The following is a 17,437-nucleotide window of genomic DNA, read 5'->3' as shown; positions in this document are numbered from 1 at the left end:
TCATTATGACAAGATGATGTTTCACATACTTACTTTTGTTGTTCCTGCATAACATGGATTTGTTCAAGTTTGGTCTTGTGTTCAGCTTCCAATTTATTTAACATCTCTTTTATGACTGAAATAAAGGAATTAAACTAGAAGAGAAATATATTTAACATGAAGAAATATGAAAAACAACAGTCTTCTAATATAGTATATGCACCAAGAGAAATCTAACAAATTAAAATGGGCACCACAAAACCATTATGTGAGGAGCACAGTGTGACATTCAGCAATCCTATGCACACTTAATTAGAAGATATGCTGAATTCAGTGACTTTATTTATATACTTACTGCAAAGTATATGTAATATAAGAACATGTGCCTTATGGGCTTTTTTTTTATATATATTTCATTAAATTTATAAGAATTGTAGTGATGTTAAAGGTGTGTTGACTAGTGAAATAAATGAATCTGTATTTTTTATAGATAGATGCTGCTATGTTGTTGGTTGAGAACCTGAATATGGTGAAAAAAGAAGTATGGGAATGAAAATTAATGTACCATAGAATGCTTCTTAAAGATGGGGAAATGGCTAAAAGAGAAATATTAGGATATGCAAATGCTAGTAGAAAAAAATACTGCAAGGAATGAATGTTTATAAAAGAAGTTACCATTTCTGCATATAAGCCTGTACTTCTGTCCACTTTGTTATATGGAACTGAAGCTGGAAAAAAGAATGAGGATCAAATTGCAAAACAAAAGAGGAAGGAAACAAGAAAATAATGGTTGGATGGAATTGATAAGAATCTCAAAAAGAACTGAAAAAATTCAAGAAAAAAGTAACATACTAATTGAGGTATGGATGTCATAAAAACAAGAATGGTTTGCAAGGACAGAACTGTATAGTGTCATCACAAATGTTGGTACAAACTACTGTTCGACTTCCTTCTTTTTTTCTACTAACATCTCCCTCCAATTTCTTTTTTTTTTACTATTTCTTTTTTCCCCTGCATTTTGCAAAACACTGCTTATCCTAAAAGGGAATAGGGTGATGGGTACACATGCATATATGTGTACACAACACTGCAGTATTAAGGTCTAAAATAGTACCATCTTAAAATAATACAAAATAACAAATGGCCTTGTGAAACTGTCCCCAAAGTACATTTAAATTATTTTCTGTACTTAACATGATCTATGCATGTAAATGTTTTATATTTATATATTTATAAATTTATATATTTCATGGGAAGGAAGAAAATTCCGAATAGATTCTATAGAAAAAGCTCAAGACTTTGCCGACCAACACCTAGGATATGAAGGAGAACAGGAAAGCAGAGAAAGTAGAGAAGAACAAGAAATAATTCAAACACATTTGTACCCAATGTTTTTTTCTCTCAGTCTATGTGTATGTGTGAGTCTCAAGCAGCTCTTTTAACATTCCCCTAGACAATTGCCCCTTCCAAAAGCCCTCAGGCAAATAAATTTAATGCTATTACTCAATAATGGGATAAAACAGTTCAGTACACTTGGATCCTGAAACTTTATTAGTGATTTAAATATTAGGACATGGAAATGAAGTTTGCAGAAACTGATATATTTCTCGTCAAGTTTTCCATAAAAAGTGGATTTAAGTAAGGACAGGGATGGAGGCAAGGGTTTGTTGTTTTGTGATTAACAGTTCTAGTCTCTTGATCACAATAGATAATTTTTGTCAGGTATCACAACTTTGAGGATATAAAGCAATATTTCACAGCCTTATTCCTATGCTTTGTGCTCTTTATAAGCTTTCTTTCACATGTTTGGAAAATGTTGGAAATCTAATCAGGTCACTGTACTTTCTGTAATATTGTTGCCAATTGAGCAAAAGCGAAATAAAGAAATAAAATAAATGAATGTTTTATTAATTAAAACGTTTGAATCCTCACATTATTTTACTGAAATTGTCCAGATTTATTTGCTAGCAATACACTTTTCATTCAAATCACCAACCCCCTCCAGTTTGCAGCTTCTTTTTTATAAACACCATTGTATTTGTATTTCCTTAGTGAGATCAAAATATATTCATGGGCATTTGCAGGGAGGGAACAAATGAATGCCATCCCATGATGGAGCCACTACAACTTAAGACACAGGTGTCAAACTCGCGTCGTCACGGTGGCGTCATGTGATGTATCGGGACTCCCGGGCTAAACCGGGCTTGGCCAGGGAATGACGCATCCGGCCTGGGAGCCGCGAGTTTGACAGCCCTGACTTAAGATTTGCATCAGACATCAGCTTGCAAGTATATAAGGGCAATACTGATGTCACTGTATATTGTCTCTTTGGCATAATTGTACTTCATTGTAGAGACTATACATATTACCTATGCTGAAAGTTATTTTTATAATTTCCACCATCTCAAAAAACCAAAACAACTCAACTGGTGCAAGTTAAGTGTGAACTTTTCTTTAAAGAAGGCTCCAAATTGGAATGTCTGCTCCTTCACCAAAAGAAATCATGGGATGAAATCAAAAGCAATTCAGTCCCCTGTCTTTTGCAGAATTGCATTCAAAATAGCTTTAATGCAACATAGTGAAATATAAAATGAACATCTCATCTGTGACTCAAGTTTGGATTCTTTATGAATAACTCCAATATTACATTTTTATGCTGAAAACATATGATTAATCATCTCACCTGATTTAGATTAAGATTGTTCTCAATGCTAAGAGGAATCAGATGTGGGAGCACTTTTCCTGCAAGTTGTTCTTTTGTAATTCCCAGCTTTTTGTGACTAAATGTACATTTGTAAATGCCTGTTATGAAACATTAATGGTTAAGCTATTTATCTTGTTATAATGAATCACAATCATTATATTTTACTCTGAGCACAAGACTAATTTCAATTAAATGGAAACTTTCATTGCAGTTTATATATATAGTTGCATACAAACATATCAATAAACCCCAGTCAGTCTACATGCTTCAAAAGAATAGAAACTGATATATAACATAAAGAACTATTAAAAAAAAAGAATGAGTGCATACCTATTATTTATCTGCAGTTGCTTACAAAATCAAATAATACTGTATTGAATATGACAAGAACAAAAATTTGGCACACTTCCAAATTAATCACATTAAAGTTGTTAATAAGGCCCCAAAAGATGGTGACTCACTTGCTACAATTACCTAGGTAAAGATGAATACTCTGACACTTTTAACGTCTCAGGTTGTGGGTGTCCTATTTATTTTCAGCCACCATGATCTCCTCTAGACATCTGTCTGCCTATTTGAGAATGAAGATAATTTATGTTTATAAAGCAGGGGAAATCTGTTAAAAAGAAATCTCTAAACACTTTCTGCTAGCCATTTCAGTTGCAAGAAGTGTTATTAAGAAACAGAAGCTACTGTAGTTATTGAAGTCAAGGCAAGGAAGACCAAGAAAAATCTCTGCTAGAGCTGTTCCCAAACTGGTAAGATCTAGAAAAATGGAACTCACAGATCACTATAAAAAAACAACTGAAAAGTTTGGCTAATTCTAGAGTAACTGACTAGAGCTTTTGCTTACATAACAAAGGTCTATGTGTTCAAACAGATTTGTTAAAATTGGGACTTCCTATTTGGTGCTGGCATTCAGTAATTTAGTAGATTTAGATTATTCCAGGGGCTTTGAATTGTTTCAGTGCATTGTAAAATTGCCAATATCAAAAATGACACTGGAGCCCAGTTTGCTAATTCTTCTGGGCCAGAGACTGGTTTCTTAAACTATCACTAAACTGAGTTCCGAAGTACAGTATTTGGCCATATCTCTGAGTCAGAATGTAGAGAAGTGTCTTTTGGAATAGCAAAGACTACAAAGTACTAGAATCCTTTGGGGTTTTATAATCAGTGAAGAAAATGAAGCTGGTAACAATCAATCATAAAGAACTTGCAGAAAAGTAAGACAAAGACTTTAACATGTACTTTGCAGTTCCCAGACTGGAATGTTACTGAAAATCTGCAAGGAAATAATCCATTGTATATAACAAGACCTTCCTGAACCAGTAGACGTCTTCAAGAAAGAGTGGAAAATCTTCCAGAAAGAAAAAATAGAAAGCTGGCTAGAGGGAATTTTGAAAGTTTTTCTGCCTGCCAAATGAGATATTACAAAATACTGACTGAAAGAGCAAAAAATGGTGGCAAAAAACCGGAAGGACCTTTTTATTAAAAGACATCAGATGATTTTGTGCACTGATTGATGTAGGATTTAAATCGTGGTGAAACAGAAAGTTTGGGGGGGGGGGTAGACTGGTTATGCTAATACAGGTTAAAAGTGAGACAGATACCCAGATAATTTTGAATCTGTAAACAACTGCATATAAACAGAAGATAGTACAAGACAGAGATTGGTGTTAGCTTCTGTTCATTCAGGGATTCATTGAAACTTAAATTTGAGCAGGGCTGACAAAACTGTTGCATGCAATTATAAATGTATAAACATGTTTTATATTTCTTTTAATTTGAGGGGATAGGGAAACAAGATGTTGAAGTTGATTATTTTTTCAACTAGATATAATAACATGTTCCTGGGTAGTTAATATATGTTGATACAGAGTTTGAACTTAAAAGAAAATATTGGGAAACTAAACAAGTTATATACCTCTGAGTCATATTATAAACATATTGTTTTTGAATCAGTACACCGAAAGTACTGTAGAGGAATTACAGTAGAGAACACAAAAAATAAAAAAGAATATTACCTAAGATTCCCATAAGGACTGCAGGTTCTTTGGAAGGAATTTGTTGCAAAAAAGGCAGAATATCATCAAGAACAAACCACTTATCCAAGTATTCCAAAATTTTTCCCAAGCAGACTAAGGAATTTACACGCACCTAATAAAAATATAAACAAATCCTCTGAACGTTTATCAAAGGTGATTTAGAATGAAATTTCATAAACACGCTATTTAATAACTTAAAACCTACATATACTGTACATGGGATGCAATTCCTATATTTCCTTTCCAGACTTAAAACGGTGTGGGTTTATGTACAGAGACAACTTATTCTTACATGGGAAGTTTCAAAAACAATCTAATTTTAACAATTTGTTGCATGCAAAATATAATAAAAATTCTGCAGTTTTTTTAAAAAATCAGTCCACCTATTACCTAACATGAAGTAGGCAAATTCATTTATTAATTAAATTGTCTTATTGTGGGGCTGTTCTAGGAGGTTACAAAAATAAAAAGGAAGAAATGAAAAGAGTGTAAACAAACTACAAGTAAAATAACAGAATAAATAAATAATGAAAAAACAAGAATATATCAATGTAAGAAAAAAATGGATGGGTGGACAGAAGAGAGCAAGGGAGAGAAGTGGAGTCTGCCATCAAACCAGCAGCCATTTCAACAACAACAACAATAATAATAATGCTTATTTATAAAATGCATATGCTATACAGACCTTAATGGCTCAAGATGACTTACAAAAATACAAAACTGTGCTAAATTGGATTTAAATCCAAAGTGAAATGGATCATAACAATCAATTTCATTTAACAACTGCGGTAGCTGTAAAGCTGCTGTTTGGTTAATCAGCTTACCTAAATATACCATTTGATATCAGCTGATAGTTGTTAAAATTAGTCCAAATATAGTTTATTAAGCAGGGATCTCATCTCTGCTTTTTTAAAGTTTGGGAAATTCTGACTGATGGGCAAAACATTAATAGTTTGGATGATCATTGATAGGATAGATCTTTGGAAATTTTTAGAAGCCAAGTCAGGATTCAATATGCAGGTAATGATGTGAACAAATATAAAACAATATCCACTTTCCTCAAGAGACTAATTATGAAACTACTCAGACAAATATTATTAAATGGTACAGCAGACACATTAAGGTACAGCTCAGTGGTGAAATCTAAAATTTGTTACTACCGGTTCTGTGGTCGTGGCTTGGTGGCGGGGTAATGTGACTGGGTGGGCGTGACCATTTTTTTTTTTTACTTTTAAAACCATTTTTTCTACAACCTCTTCGGCGAAGAGGTTGTAAAAAAATGCTTTCAAAAGGCTCTGACGATCGCAGTTGAGTTGCCTGATCATCAGAGGATTTTTAAAAAACCCTCTGCCGATCAGGCAACTCAGCTTGGATCGTCAGCTTGGATCGTCAGAGGCATTTAAAAGAAAAAGTTTTTTTCTTTTAAATGCCTCTGACGATCCAAGCTGAGTTGCCTTGATTGGCAGAGGCTTTTTAAAAAACCTCTGATGATCAGGCAACTCAGCTTGGATCGTCAGAGCCATTTAAAAGAAAAAAAGCCTCTGATGATCGTGCGGCTCAGCTGGGCATGGAGGGGCAGGGATTTTTGCTACCAGTTCTCCGAACCACCCGCCTCCATCGCTACCGGATTGGGCGATCTGGTCTGAACCGGGAGTATTTCACCCCTGATACAGCTTCAAGTGACATCTGAAGAAACATGAATTTAAGTAATTTTGTTCTTTAAGAACTATCATAATAAAGCTTAGACAAATCCTCATGCAGCCAAAAGTACTGAAGATCAAATCACCCAATAATTTTAAATAATTCCCTTGGATGATTTCCTGCAGATACAGTTAGGGATAAGACCAATGCCTCTGCTCCCTCAGTACTACAAAATAAAGCTTATATGGATGCTACATTGTATTCAGAATAACAGAGTTGGAAGGGATCTGGGAGATCTTCTAGTCCAACTCCCTGCTCAAGCAGGAGACCTATATCATTTTAGACAAATGGTTGTCCAATCTCTTCTTAAAAACCTCCAGTGATGGAACTGTCCCACTACTATAACTACAATCATCCTAGAGCAGGGGTCCCCAGCCCCCAGTCACCGGGCTGTGGCATGCCAGAAACCATGCCCCATCCATGGGATGCAGGCAGCACATGAAACCAGACTCCCTCTGGTCTGCCAACCACTTCCAACCATGGAAGTGGTTGTGGTGCCCAAAAGCTTGGGGGCCAGTGTCCTAGAGGTCTGTTCTTGTTATTTCATCCCTTGTATCTTTTGTTATTAGTATACAAATGAGGTAGCAGATTCTAAAAAGCCAGTGTACTAAGCACTTGGGAAATGTCCACTAAAACATGTCCAACTAGTACAACGGTATCCATCAACCTCTGGAATAGATTAATCTAATTTGATTCCAACACCAGGAGGAAGAAATATGTTGTCTTAGTCCATTAATATATCTTACCTATCCACTGAATTAGAATTACTAGTAATCAGGAAGTAAAATACAACCTAGATATCAGCTACTTAAAGCTTTTAATTTTAAATCAGTAGAGCAGCTGATGAATGAAATAGAGAAATGAGAGAAATGGATGTAAATTTAATAATATAATAATCAAGTAAAGATAAGTTTAAAGATAAATGGGAAAATTTAATTTATGATCAAACCTTAATCTTTCCTTAGAAAGGCATAGGACTCTAGAGTTCAAATTTTGTAGGAAGTAACCATGTTCTGATAATTAATCACTTTAGCCCTGAGCAATGTTTGTGTCAAAAAGAAATTTAAATTTAGTCATTGAAATTGTTACATTGATAATTCCAGCAATCCTTAAATTAATAAATTCTGCTTAACATTTTATACAGAATTTCCTCATATGTAGATATCTAATGCAATTTGAAAAAAATCTCAACATCTGTTTGTTTAATACATATCTGTGTATACCAATTCCAATATGTGAACATTCAGTGGAAATTGAAAAATTCAGGAATACAATAATATGGTTATGTGAAGGGTCCCTATGCTATTAGAAATTCTATATAATTGAGACTGCTTTGTATGGAGAATCTAAAACGTAGTTCTTTTTGGAAATGGGGGCATAATGATGTAAGGGTGAGTAGTAAGCTCCCATTTCACTCTTCAAATATTAGCTATATACAATCAAAACAATTTTGGGCAAAAAAACAAAAAAACCCCCACCCCCACTAGAAATCAAGTAATATTGTTCAAACTAAAAAAAAGCAAAATACAAACAATTATAAAGAAGTTTGTTTTAAAACTTACAGCAAGAGATGAAGTTTGTAAACATGCATTTTTAATTCTTGGTATCAATGAATTTTTCATTGACGGATAGTCTATAAGGTTGGCAAATGTGGGAATTATATTTAAACAGAGTTCCTGCAAATAAAAAGACCACAATCGTCATATAAAAATTGAATAAGGTTAGAGTTAACTTTTTTAAAAATGTAATTTTCAAGCCATTGTTTTTAATTTCTGTTCACACTAAATGATAAATATTTTAAGACAAAATTTGTACCTAGGTCAAAGATAGGATGAAGGATGGAGTGTGGGAAGCACAGTTGTGTAAAACATTTTGAGGCTGGATCACTCTCACCTTACCCGAATCACAAACTTAATTTGGAGCTCTATTCAGTCACAAAATAAGCTGATACTGAAATGGGACCTTCCAATTGTGAATGTTCAGAATGACCTGCTTTTAAGCCAAATGCTTCCATTAAAGTTGTAACGGTATGCCCTGACTTTGGAATGCTTTTGTGAAACTAGAACAGAGAGCATTTGAAAGCCAGAATGATACATTTAGGATCAGAACTTTTTAACCTCGAAACATTTTATACACTTCTAGAGAAAAGAATATTTATTTGTTCATCCTACCTTTTGACCTGAAAAACTATCAGTTCATATAGTTAATGTTGTAAGAAAAAGTGATATTCCAAAATTAAAGAAATGGAAAAATTAAAAATTTATCATACTGCTTTTTAAATATTTTTACTACTTTGTAAGACCTTGTTCTAAAGACTGATAGAAACAAATACAAGAAATAAAGATAGGATAACAGCATCTTTCAAAGATCCCAAATACATTTCAGTTATAACAAAAGTTGAACAAAATATATGATTGTCAGACCTGTATTTGAATTGATGGTGCTTCTAAGGCTCTATAAACCATTGGCAGAACACTGTTCTTTATTTCATCTGGAGGTGTTTTGGTAAGCAGTAGATCCATTTTTTGAAGAAATATCAAGAGAATCTGTTTATGAAATGTAAATTTTTAAAAATTACTTTCACTTATTTTGTTAATCAGACTAATATTTCAGAATAACTTTCAGTGTAACATTGGTACCAATCTGTATTCAAATGTCAGTATATATAGCAAATATATTCACTTACCATGTTGCTAGCCTGGAAGCATGGAAAACAAGAACATCAATTTTAAAATAGAAATTACCAGTACGTACTTATTGGAATGTGGAGCAGAATGCAGTAAATCCACAAAATGCAATATACTAGACTTAGAAACTAAGTCTGCTCACCTGGCAGAAATCTATTCCAGGGAATTCCATCTAGGATTCTGAAATAAACTATGGCTGGAACTTTATAGACTGAATACATTTTTTGAAGGTACAACAGTTCTATCTTTTCTTTTCAGCATGTCAGTGTAATCTGACTTTAAGGCACACATTTTTGTCAATATTTAATGGGAAATACAAAATGTTCAATAATAGGAAACAAGACTAATGTTTAAGATATAAATGTACCTGGATTGGTTCCTGTTGTCTAAAGACAGGGCTGAGGTCAGGTAGAATTAGTTTAATGTATTCTTCTTTGGTACATTCCTCCGCAATGAGCAGAACATTAGGCAGAACAAAAGGTACCATGTCTGGATTTACAAATTCAGATGTTAAGCAAGGCAAAATTCTTTGCACTATAACACGCTGAAAGAAAATAGATACCTTACTTTTCAAAGATATAATAAGATTTTTATAATTAACCTTAAATATTACAAATAAAAATGCAGCATTTTCAAAAATAATTTTATAACTAGTGCATCCTAGAACTCTCTTTTGTAAAACATGTGAAATCAACAACATTTATTAATCCCAAAAGGAAATCATTAGAATGCACATTTCATTTACAATATACAGCATTGTGCAAGCATTTATTAAGATATTTGGAAGTTGCTAACCTTAGGTAGTTTTGGTAAAACTTTTGGCAGCCCTTTGAAAAACTGTGATTTTTGAAGATTATCCCTTTGGAATAAAGAATCAAAGTATTGTAATGTCATGGCCCCAACATCATCAAAGAATGGTATCTAAAAAAAGATAAGAAAGGATTATTTAGATGATAAATAGCTTATATATTTGGCTTATCAAAAGTACAATAGCATTTCATTTTAATTAAGATTAATAGGTTATTTTATGAATTGTCTTGAGTGTCTGGGAGTAGGACAGTATACAATTTAATAACAAATAAATGAAATAAAAATTAAAAAATAAAGATAAAAATCGAACATCAAACAGACATTTTTCTTGATGTATTTCGTAAGTATCACTTATTTCTAACAATCTACAGTCTCTAAAAAGATATTCTGCCAAAAAAAAAAAAAAAGAAATTCTAGGGAATTACTGAGCACTAGCTCTGTTAATAAGAGAAATGTAATCACTTATATTTCCCATAATCCCATAATCCAGGGTATTTTAACAAAACATTTTAAAACTCTATATTCATTGTTTGTTATAACAATTGAAGACTTATGTTCTGCAGTTACTCACTTTAGTCATTTGGTCTGCATCTGGTCTGACTGCAGGAGTGACATTTAACAACAGTTTCACATGTTCACGGACATCGTCTGGGATGTTCTGAAGATTACTGGAATTCAACCGACTAAGCTGTACAGAACACATGCCATCCATCATTAACAACAACAAAAAAATTCCTGCCTGTAATATGTGCATTATATAAAAATCTTTCAGTTTAGAATTTCACCATATACAATATACATTTTCATGCTCACAAATCAAGTCTAATATCTGAAATCAGCCATTATAAATCAATACAAACAGTCCTTGAGATACAACCATAATGGAGCCTGCCCATTACAGTTGCATGTCAGTGACCTTTAAGCGAAATAGCCTCACTTAACCATCCCACTCCTGGCAAATAAATGGGGAAGAAATGGAGGTAGTGATAGATTTTATTTTCCTGGGCTCCAAGATCAACAGAGATGGGGACTGCAGCCAAGAAATTAAAAGACGCTTGCTCCTGGGGAGGAAAGCTATGGCAAATCTAGACAGCATATTAAAAAGCAGAGACATCACCCTGCTAACAAAAGTGCGTATAGTCAAGGCTATGGTTTTCCCAGTTTGCAATGTATGGCTGTGAAAGTTGGACCATAAGAAAGGCTGAGCGCCAAAGAATTGAGGCCTTTGAACTCTGGTGCTGGAGAAGGCTCCTGCGAGTCCCTTGGACTGCAAGGTGATCAAACCAGTCAGTCCTAGAGATCAACCCTGACTGCTCTTTAGAAGGCCAGATCCTGAAGATGAAACTCAAATACTTTGGTCACCTAATGAGAAGGAAGGACTCACTGGAGAAGAGCCTAATGCTGGGAAAGATTGAGGGCAAAAGAAGAAGGGGACGACAGAGAATGAGGTGGCTGGATGGAGTCACTGAAGCAGCTGGTGTGAGCTTAAATAGACTACGGGGGATGGTAGAGGACAGGAAGGCCTGGAGGAACGTTGTCCATGGGGTCACGATGGGTCGGACACAACTTCGCAACTAATAACAACAAACCATCCCACTCCCTTGTCTCCCTGATGCAGCTATTAAACAAAGCTGAAGGTGTTAAATGGAGCACATGGTGCCTCAGGTGGAGGAGATTCTGGGAGGCCTCTGCAGGCCCACGATCATCTGGTCCATACCTCCCATGGCTACCCAAACCCCCTGAAGCAACACATATTTGGCTTCTCATCCCATGGGGTTCCCACAGTCCTTCAGCGTTCTTCTCACCCAGCAAGCAAGGGAAATCAAGCCAGCTGGAACTTGCAAGCTTCCAGTGGCCTTCCCACCCAGCAAAGACGTGGAGATCAGGCTGAACAGGGTTTTCAATCTCCAACATGCAAGGGGAGATTAATCCATCCAGAGCTTGCAAACCTCAATTGAACAATGGGAGATCCGACCCAAGGACTCTTGTTTGCTCAGCAAGTGCAGGACTCTTGTTTGCTCAGCAGTGCACAACTTACCTTTTTGTTTTTTGCATCTTCAGAAAGAGACACCTGGCCCAATATAGCATCAGTTTCTTACAACCCCAGACTCATGGCAAACTCCTGCTATTTTGCAACAGGTTCTATTCTCACAATACTTAAGAGTTTTGTTTTAAGGAGGCTCCACTTTTTAAGGAGACTCCATTTGTTTGTGGAATTTATGAAGCCTCCTTAAAAAGGGAACTCCCTACAGATTTGCAAGAATAACACCTGCTTTGCCAGGAGGCTAAATCAGTAAGAAAGCTGATCCTTTATTGGGCTGGGTGCCTCTCTCAGAAGCTGCAAAAAAAAACCAGAAAGGTGAGTACTGCTGGGCTGTGAAGCATGCCGACTCCTGAAAGTCCTTGAGTGGGAAGGAAGCTATCAAGCACCAGACAACTGATCTCCTCTTGCTTGCTGAATGAGAAGGCTGCTAGTGATAGCTTGCAAGCTCCAGCTGACTTGCATCCACTTACAGCCAGCCTGATTTCCCTTGGATGAATGAGTGGCTGAAGGGTTCCAGTAGGGTGGATGAATGCTGCACCATCCCTGCTTTCAGCCATAAGGGCAAATGACTGCAAGAGTGCTGTAGCCATTGTAACTTCGAAATCAGGTTGTAAGTAACTTTTGGGGAGTCTGTTGTAACTTCAAAAGGTTGCTAAGCAACCAGTCATAAGTTGAGGACTTATGTATTTGAAAATACGTATTAATAGATTTAAATGTACCTGATCCAGCTGTCTGCTGAAGCTTTTATATATATCTTGTTTGTTGACCTCAAAAATTGGCTTCCCATTATTAAATATAGCATATATAATTGCCCCTAGAGAATACATGTCACTAGCTGTTTCACAGCTTACTGAAAGGATGTATTCTGGTGCCAAATACTGAGGATTTGGAAGACACAAAGATGGTAAATTTGGATCCCATTCTTTAGAAGAGAATTTGAGCTGCAATAAGAAGTGTAATCAAGTCATATATTTTGAAACGATAAAATTTAAATCAAAATAAAATATCCCCTGATAATAAGGCCAATCAGGCTTTTGAGCGCATGGCAATAAGGCCAAGCACTTATTTCAGGGTCCAAAAAATATAAGACAGGGTCTTATTTTCGGGAAAACACGGTAAATATACCATCATGCTTAATTTTAGGGTTGTTAGATACCTAATGGATGAGGGATAATAAGCTTCAACCATGGCAAGATCAAGTTGCTGGGAATTTTAAGGCCCCCTTACTCTGGGGATTTTCCATCCTTAACTCTGTATGGGGATGTATTTGAGAATCCTTTTGAACTCTCAGGTCCCACTTGAAGAACAAGTGACAGCCATGGCCAGTGGGGCTTTTGCACAGGTTTGCCTTGTACGTCAATTGTGGCCATTTCTGGATTAGAAGACCCTGCTTATAGTGACTCAAGCCTTACTCACTTCCCAACTGGATTATTGAATGCATTCTATATGCCTTTGAAAAATACACAGAAGCTGCAACTGGTCCAGGATGTAGTGGTGCAAGTAGTGTTTGGTATTTCCTGTTATGACTATAATACCAGTGTTCTATGAGCTGCCCTGGCAGAAGACTACCATTATCTATAAAACCTCCATGGCACATGACAGGCAATCTGTAGGACTGTCTTCAATTTTTTTTTTTTGACTCACCAGATCTAGTAGATAGTCAGATTTGCTCCATGTCCTATCAAACAATGCCATCTTGCAATAGTGATGAATATCTGTGATCTTGTTGGACCCCAACTCTCTTAGCCTTTCACCAACCAATGAAAACCTGGCAGTTTCCCCAGGCATTTTGGGTAGATGAGTTGTTACTACTGATTGTGACTGAGGCTATTGTTTATCCTTGGGCACTAGGCAATTGTTTGCAGTAGGGTTTTGTGTTTTTATTTTATAAACTATCCAAGTCATCTTTGTGAGTTGGTGATTATATAAATAATATAAAATAAATAAATAATTCACTAGCCTGTCCTCCATAACCTCCTCAAAAATCCATAAAATCTTAATTTGTACTAAAAAGTACAAACCACAAATCTTATACAAAATTATCTATGATAATATCATGTATTTGTCTATCTGGTAAAGTAAAGGAACTATTGTGTATTGACACATTGTAAACTTTTAAAAATTTAAAATCAGCTAAGTATTAGACTCTTAGTTTTTCAGCTGGGCTTCATTTAAGAAAAATAACACATTAAGCAATTTATTACCTCTTGTTCAGATGGATTTATTGATTGAATGCAGAAGTCAAATCCCATAATTTTCCATGCACCACTTTTATTCAAAATTATGTTTTCAGGAGTAAGGTTGCCATGGACCATTTTCACGCTGCTGTGTAGAAATGACAAGCCTTCTGAAACCTGTTGGGAAGGACAAGTTATATTATTTATTTATTTATTTATTATTTGGGCTTGTATGCCGCCCTCTCTCCAAAGGACTCAGGGCGGCTCACAACAATAAATACACAAATTTAATTATAAAATATAACAAATATAAGAACCCGTTAAAATCACATTTAAAATCCCTTCAGTCCAATCTGGCCAGGCCAAATAGCCATGTTTTAAGATCACGGCGGAAGGAGCGAAGGTCGGGAGGGAGCCAATTCCACAGAGTAGGTGCACCCACAGAGAAGGCCCGCTCCCTGGGAGTCACCAGTCTACACTCTCCGGCCGACGGGACCCCAAGGAGACCCTCCCTGTGAGAACGCGCCGGGCGAAGGGAAGCTGTTGCTGGCCGCAGATGGTCCGCCAGGTATCCTGGGGCTAAGCCATGTAGGGCTTTATAGGTAATTACCAGCACCTTGAATCTCACCCGGAGGGCAACCAGTAGCCAATGCAGGTCCTGCAGGAGGGGTGTAACATGAGAGTGTTGGGACACTACCCGCGCGGCCGCATTCTGCACCAGCTGAAGCCTCCGAATGGTCTTCAAGGGCAGCCCTATGTAGACAGCATTGCAGTAGTCGATCCGGGAGATGACGAGCACATGAGTGACTGTGCGTAAGTCATCGCGGTCCAGGTAGGGGCACAACTGGTGCACCAGACGAATCTGCGCAAATGCCCCCCTGGTCACGGTCGTTACATGATTGTCCAGAGTCAACCGTGAATCCAGGAGGACACCTAAATTGTGTGCTCTTTCTACAGGGGGCAACACCTCACCCCCTATAGCCAACGATGGAATATTCTCCCGGAACCGAGATGCCAGTACCCACAGCCATTCTGTCTTGGCAGGGTTGATCTGAAGCCTGTTCGTCCCCATCCAGAGCCGCACTGCTTCCAGGCACCAGGACATCACGTCGAGGGCATCACTGGGTTGATTCGGGGTGGACATAAAAAGTTGGGTATCACCTCACCCCGAAACCACCGATGATCTTCCCCAGCGGCTTCATATAGAGGTTGAACAAAAGGGGAGAGAGGACCGACCCCTGAGGAACCCCATACGTAAGGGGCCTCGAGGCAGACCTCTGCCCCCCCGCCAACACCGACATTATCACATTCTTGTGATAATGTCTTTTCCCCTCAATTTTCTGAAACTTAATTATGATGGATTATATTTTTGCTTGCAACCACTATCTCAATACTCCACACAATGTAACCAAGACATACTCGCTCATCCAATCAATTGTAATTAGGTCTTTAAGCCCTTATTGGTGAGAAATTTTTGCACAATTTACACAAAAACAACAATTCTAGAACATAGACAGTAGCATGCAAATGACCAAGATATCTGAACAAGATAATCTCTTGAGGGGTTCCCAAAAATCTTTTAAGAACCGAAAGCAGCTGAGGACTGAAGTTTTTAACCATCTAAAATGTGTGAATTCACTTGCAGATTATTTTACAACATGCAAGGAATTGATGTACAAATTTATTATAATTTTTATTATAAACAATACTTTTTATTGTTTTTTTCTTTCTGTAGAAGGAAAATAATGTGGACTAAGTGCCTCCTTTATATATGGAATACATTAAGGTGTTCGAAAATAGAGCACAGCATGCAAAATATTACAAGATCCACTTCTTCAAATATGTTTACTTTCATATCTTTAGTCACATAATGGTCCTCCTGCCTCCAAGTGGTAAAATTAGAATTCATCTGCTCATTTATAGACACACACACACAATTTTGAATGGATTACAATTATGATGCATCATAATTGATGTAAGTTATAAGTCAATGTATACCTGAAGTAAGCCATATTTCGTTTCCACATCATACAAGTTATATTCTTTGATGTCAGATGGTAAGGGTGAAGGAAGATTCTCCCAGTTACCCAGTATATTAGCCAAACTTGCACTAACTGGTTCTGTACAAAATGCTAGACAATCTCTAAAAGAAAAAAAGAATAGTTTTACTAAACACTCCAAACATTCAATTTAAAAAAAGAGATAGGTATACTAATGCAGGTAGTTTATAGGCTGTATAGCACACTGGCATCTGGAAAATTCACAAGACGTTATGATAAGTGAATATATTTCTTATATATTCTTAACAGCAAGTACCGAAATCCCAACTACATAAATCACCATTATTTTGCAAGAATAAACATCAGTTAAAATCCTTTAAAGCTTCTCAGAATTACTGGAAAAAGAAGAAAATGAAATTTCTGAATATTTTAAATAGATCCCTTTGAGTTTTCCTTAAGAGACTCTCTTGCATTCATAGAATGCAAACTGAATTAAATGCATGTATTTCATCACCCATTATACCCAGGGTATAAAATATTTGAAAAGTATTTAAAATATGTGTTTAAGTTGTAAACCCTTGCTTTATTTAGAAATCTATGTAAGTTTTTGAAAAAGAATTCAGTTTTTTAAAAATTCTGTATGCTATACTGCACTTTGGTCGTCTATTTTCAAAATTCATCAGAATCCAATTATTAGACTGTTTTGACTTTGAATCTATTATTACTTTAACATCAGAATTTTTTACCGGGATTCTTCTAGTGGATGCTGCACAGTTAGCAGCCGAGGATGTCGAAGTCTTGTCAACTGCTGAACTCCGCGTTTTAAGCAATCAATAATTTGATCCTTCTCAAATTTCTGATATTTATCCATAAGTTTTTTATCAAATACGAAGACTGCCACTTCCTAAACGTAAGATATACAAATGTAATTAATGAACCAGTTATATTTTGTGTATCTTACTAAAGAAAACTACATTTAATACTTTACTTTAAAATAATTCTTCTTGATGCCTTTTAATTGAAAACAAGTCATTTCACCACTGTAAGAGAATTGCCATCTTGTACAGGTGGTCTTCGAATTACAACCACAATTGGGACTGGAACATCTGTTGCTAAGCAAGACAGTTATTATGAGTCGTGCTCAATTTTATAATTTCTTTTGACACAGTTAAACAAAACAATGCAGGTTTTTAAGTGAATCATGCAATTGTTAAGTGAATCACATAGTTGTTAAGCAGATCTGACATTTGCCATTGACTTAGCTTGCTGGAAGTTGGTTAGGAAGGTCAC

The 17,437-nt window shown here is 36.1% G+C and overlaps 1 protein-coding gene across 2 annotated transcripts in view; it reads right to left on the bottom strand.

Annotated features, from left to right (window-relative positions):
- SCYL2 (SCY1 like pseudokinase 2) overlaps window positions 1–17,437 on the bottom strand; it is a 38,215-nt gene that overhangs the window by 10,685 nt on the left and 10,093 nt on the right. The window contains exons 1-13 of one of the 2 annotated variants that reach the window (XM_070946604.1): window positions 17,136–17,198; window positions 16,894–17,051; window positions 16,146–16,290; window positions 14,175–14,324; window positions 12,690–12,911; window positions 10,498–10,614; window positions 9,912–10,037; window positions 9,484–9,660; window positions 8,853–8,975; window positions 7,992–8,105; window positions 4,708–4,840; window positions 2,663–2,781; window positions 34–134 (exon numbers count right to left, since the gene is read on the bottom strand). In XM_070946604.1, coding sequence (XP_070802705.1) covers window positions 34–134; window positions 2,663–2,781; window positions 4,708–4,840; window positions 7,992–8,105; window positions 8,853–8,975; window positions 9,484–9,660; window positions 9,912–10,037; window positions 10,498–10,614; window positions 12,690–12,911; window positions 14,175–14,324; window positions 16,146–16,290; window positions 16,894–17,051; window positions 17,136–17,180 — 1,730 coding nt within the window. In that variant the 5' untranslated portion in view covers window positions 17,181–17,198. Of the gene's footprint in view, window positions 1–33; window positions 135–2,662; window positions 2,782–4,707; window positions 4,841–7,991; window positions 8,106–8,852; window positions 8,976–9,483; window positions 9,661–9,911; window positions 10,038–10,497; window positions 10,615–12,689; window positions 12,912–14,174; window positions 14,325–16,145; window positions 16,291–16,893; window positions 17,052–17,135; window positions 17,199–17,437 lie in introns of those variants that run through there. The other variant, XM_070946602.1, reaches the window with a different exon arrangement.

The sequence above is a fragment of the Pituophis catenifer genome, unplaced genomic scaffold (assembly GCF_029215685.1).
Source record: "Pituophis catenifer annectens isolate HBS135680 unplaced genomic scaffold, rPitCat1.0.hap2 SCAF_7, whole genome shotgun sequence".
NCBI lineage: Eukaryota > Metazoa > Chordata > Lepidosauria > Squamata > Colubridae > Pituophis > Pituophis catenifer.
This window is presented reverse-complemented; position numbering and strand designations above follow the sequence as displayed.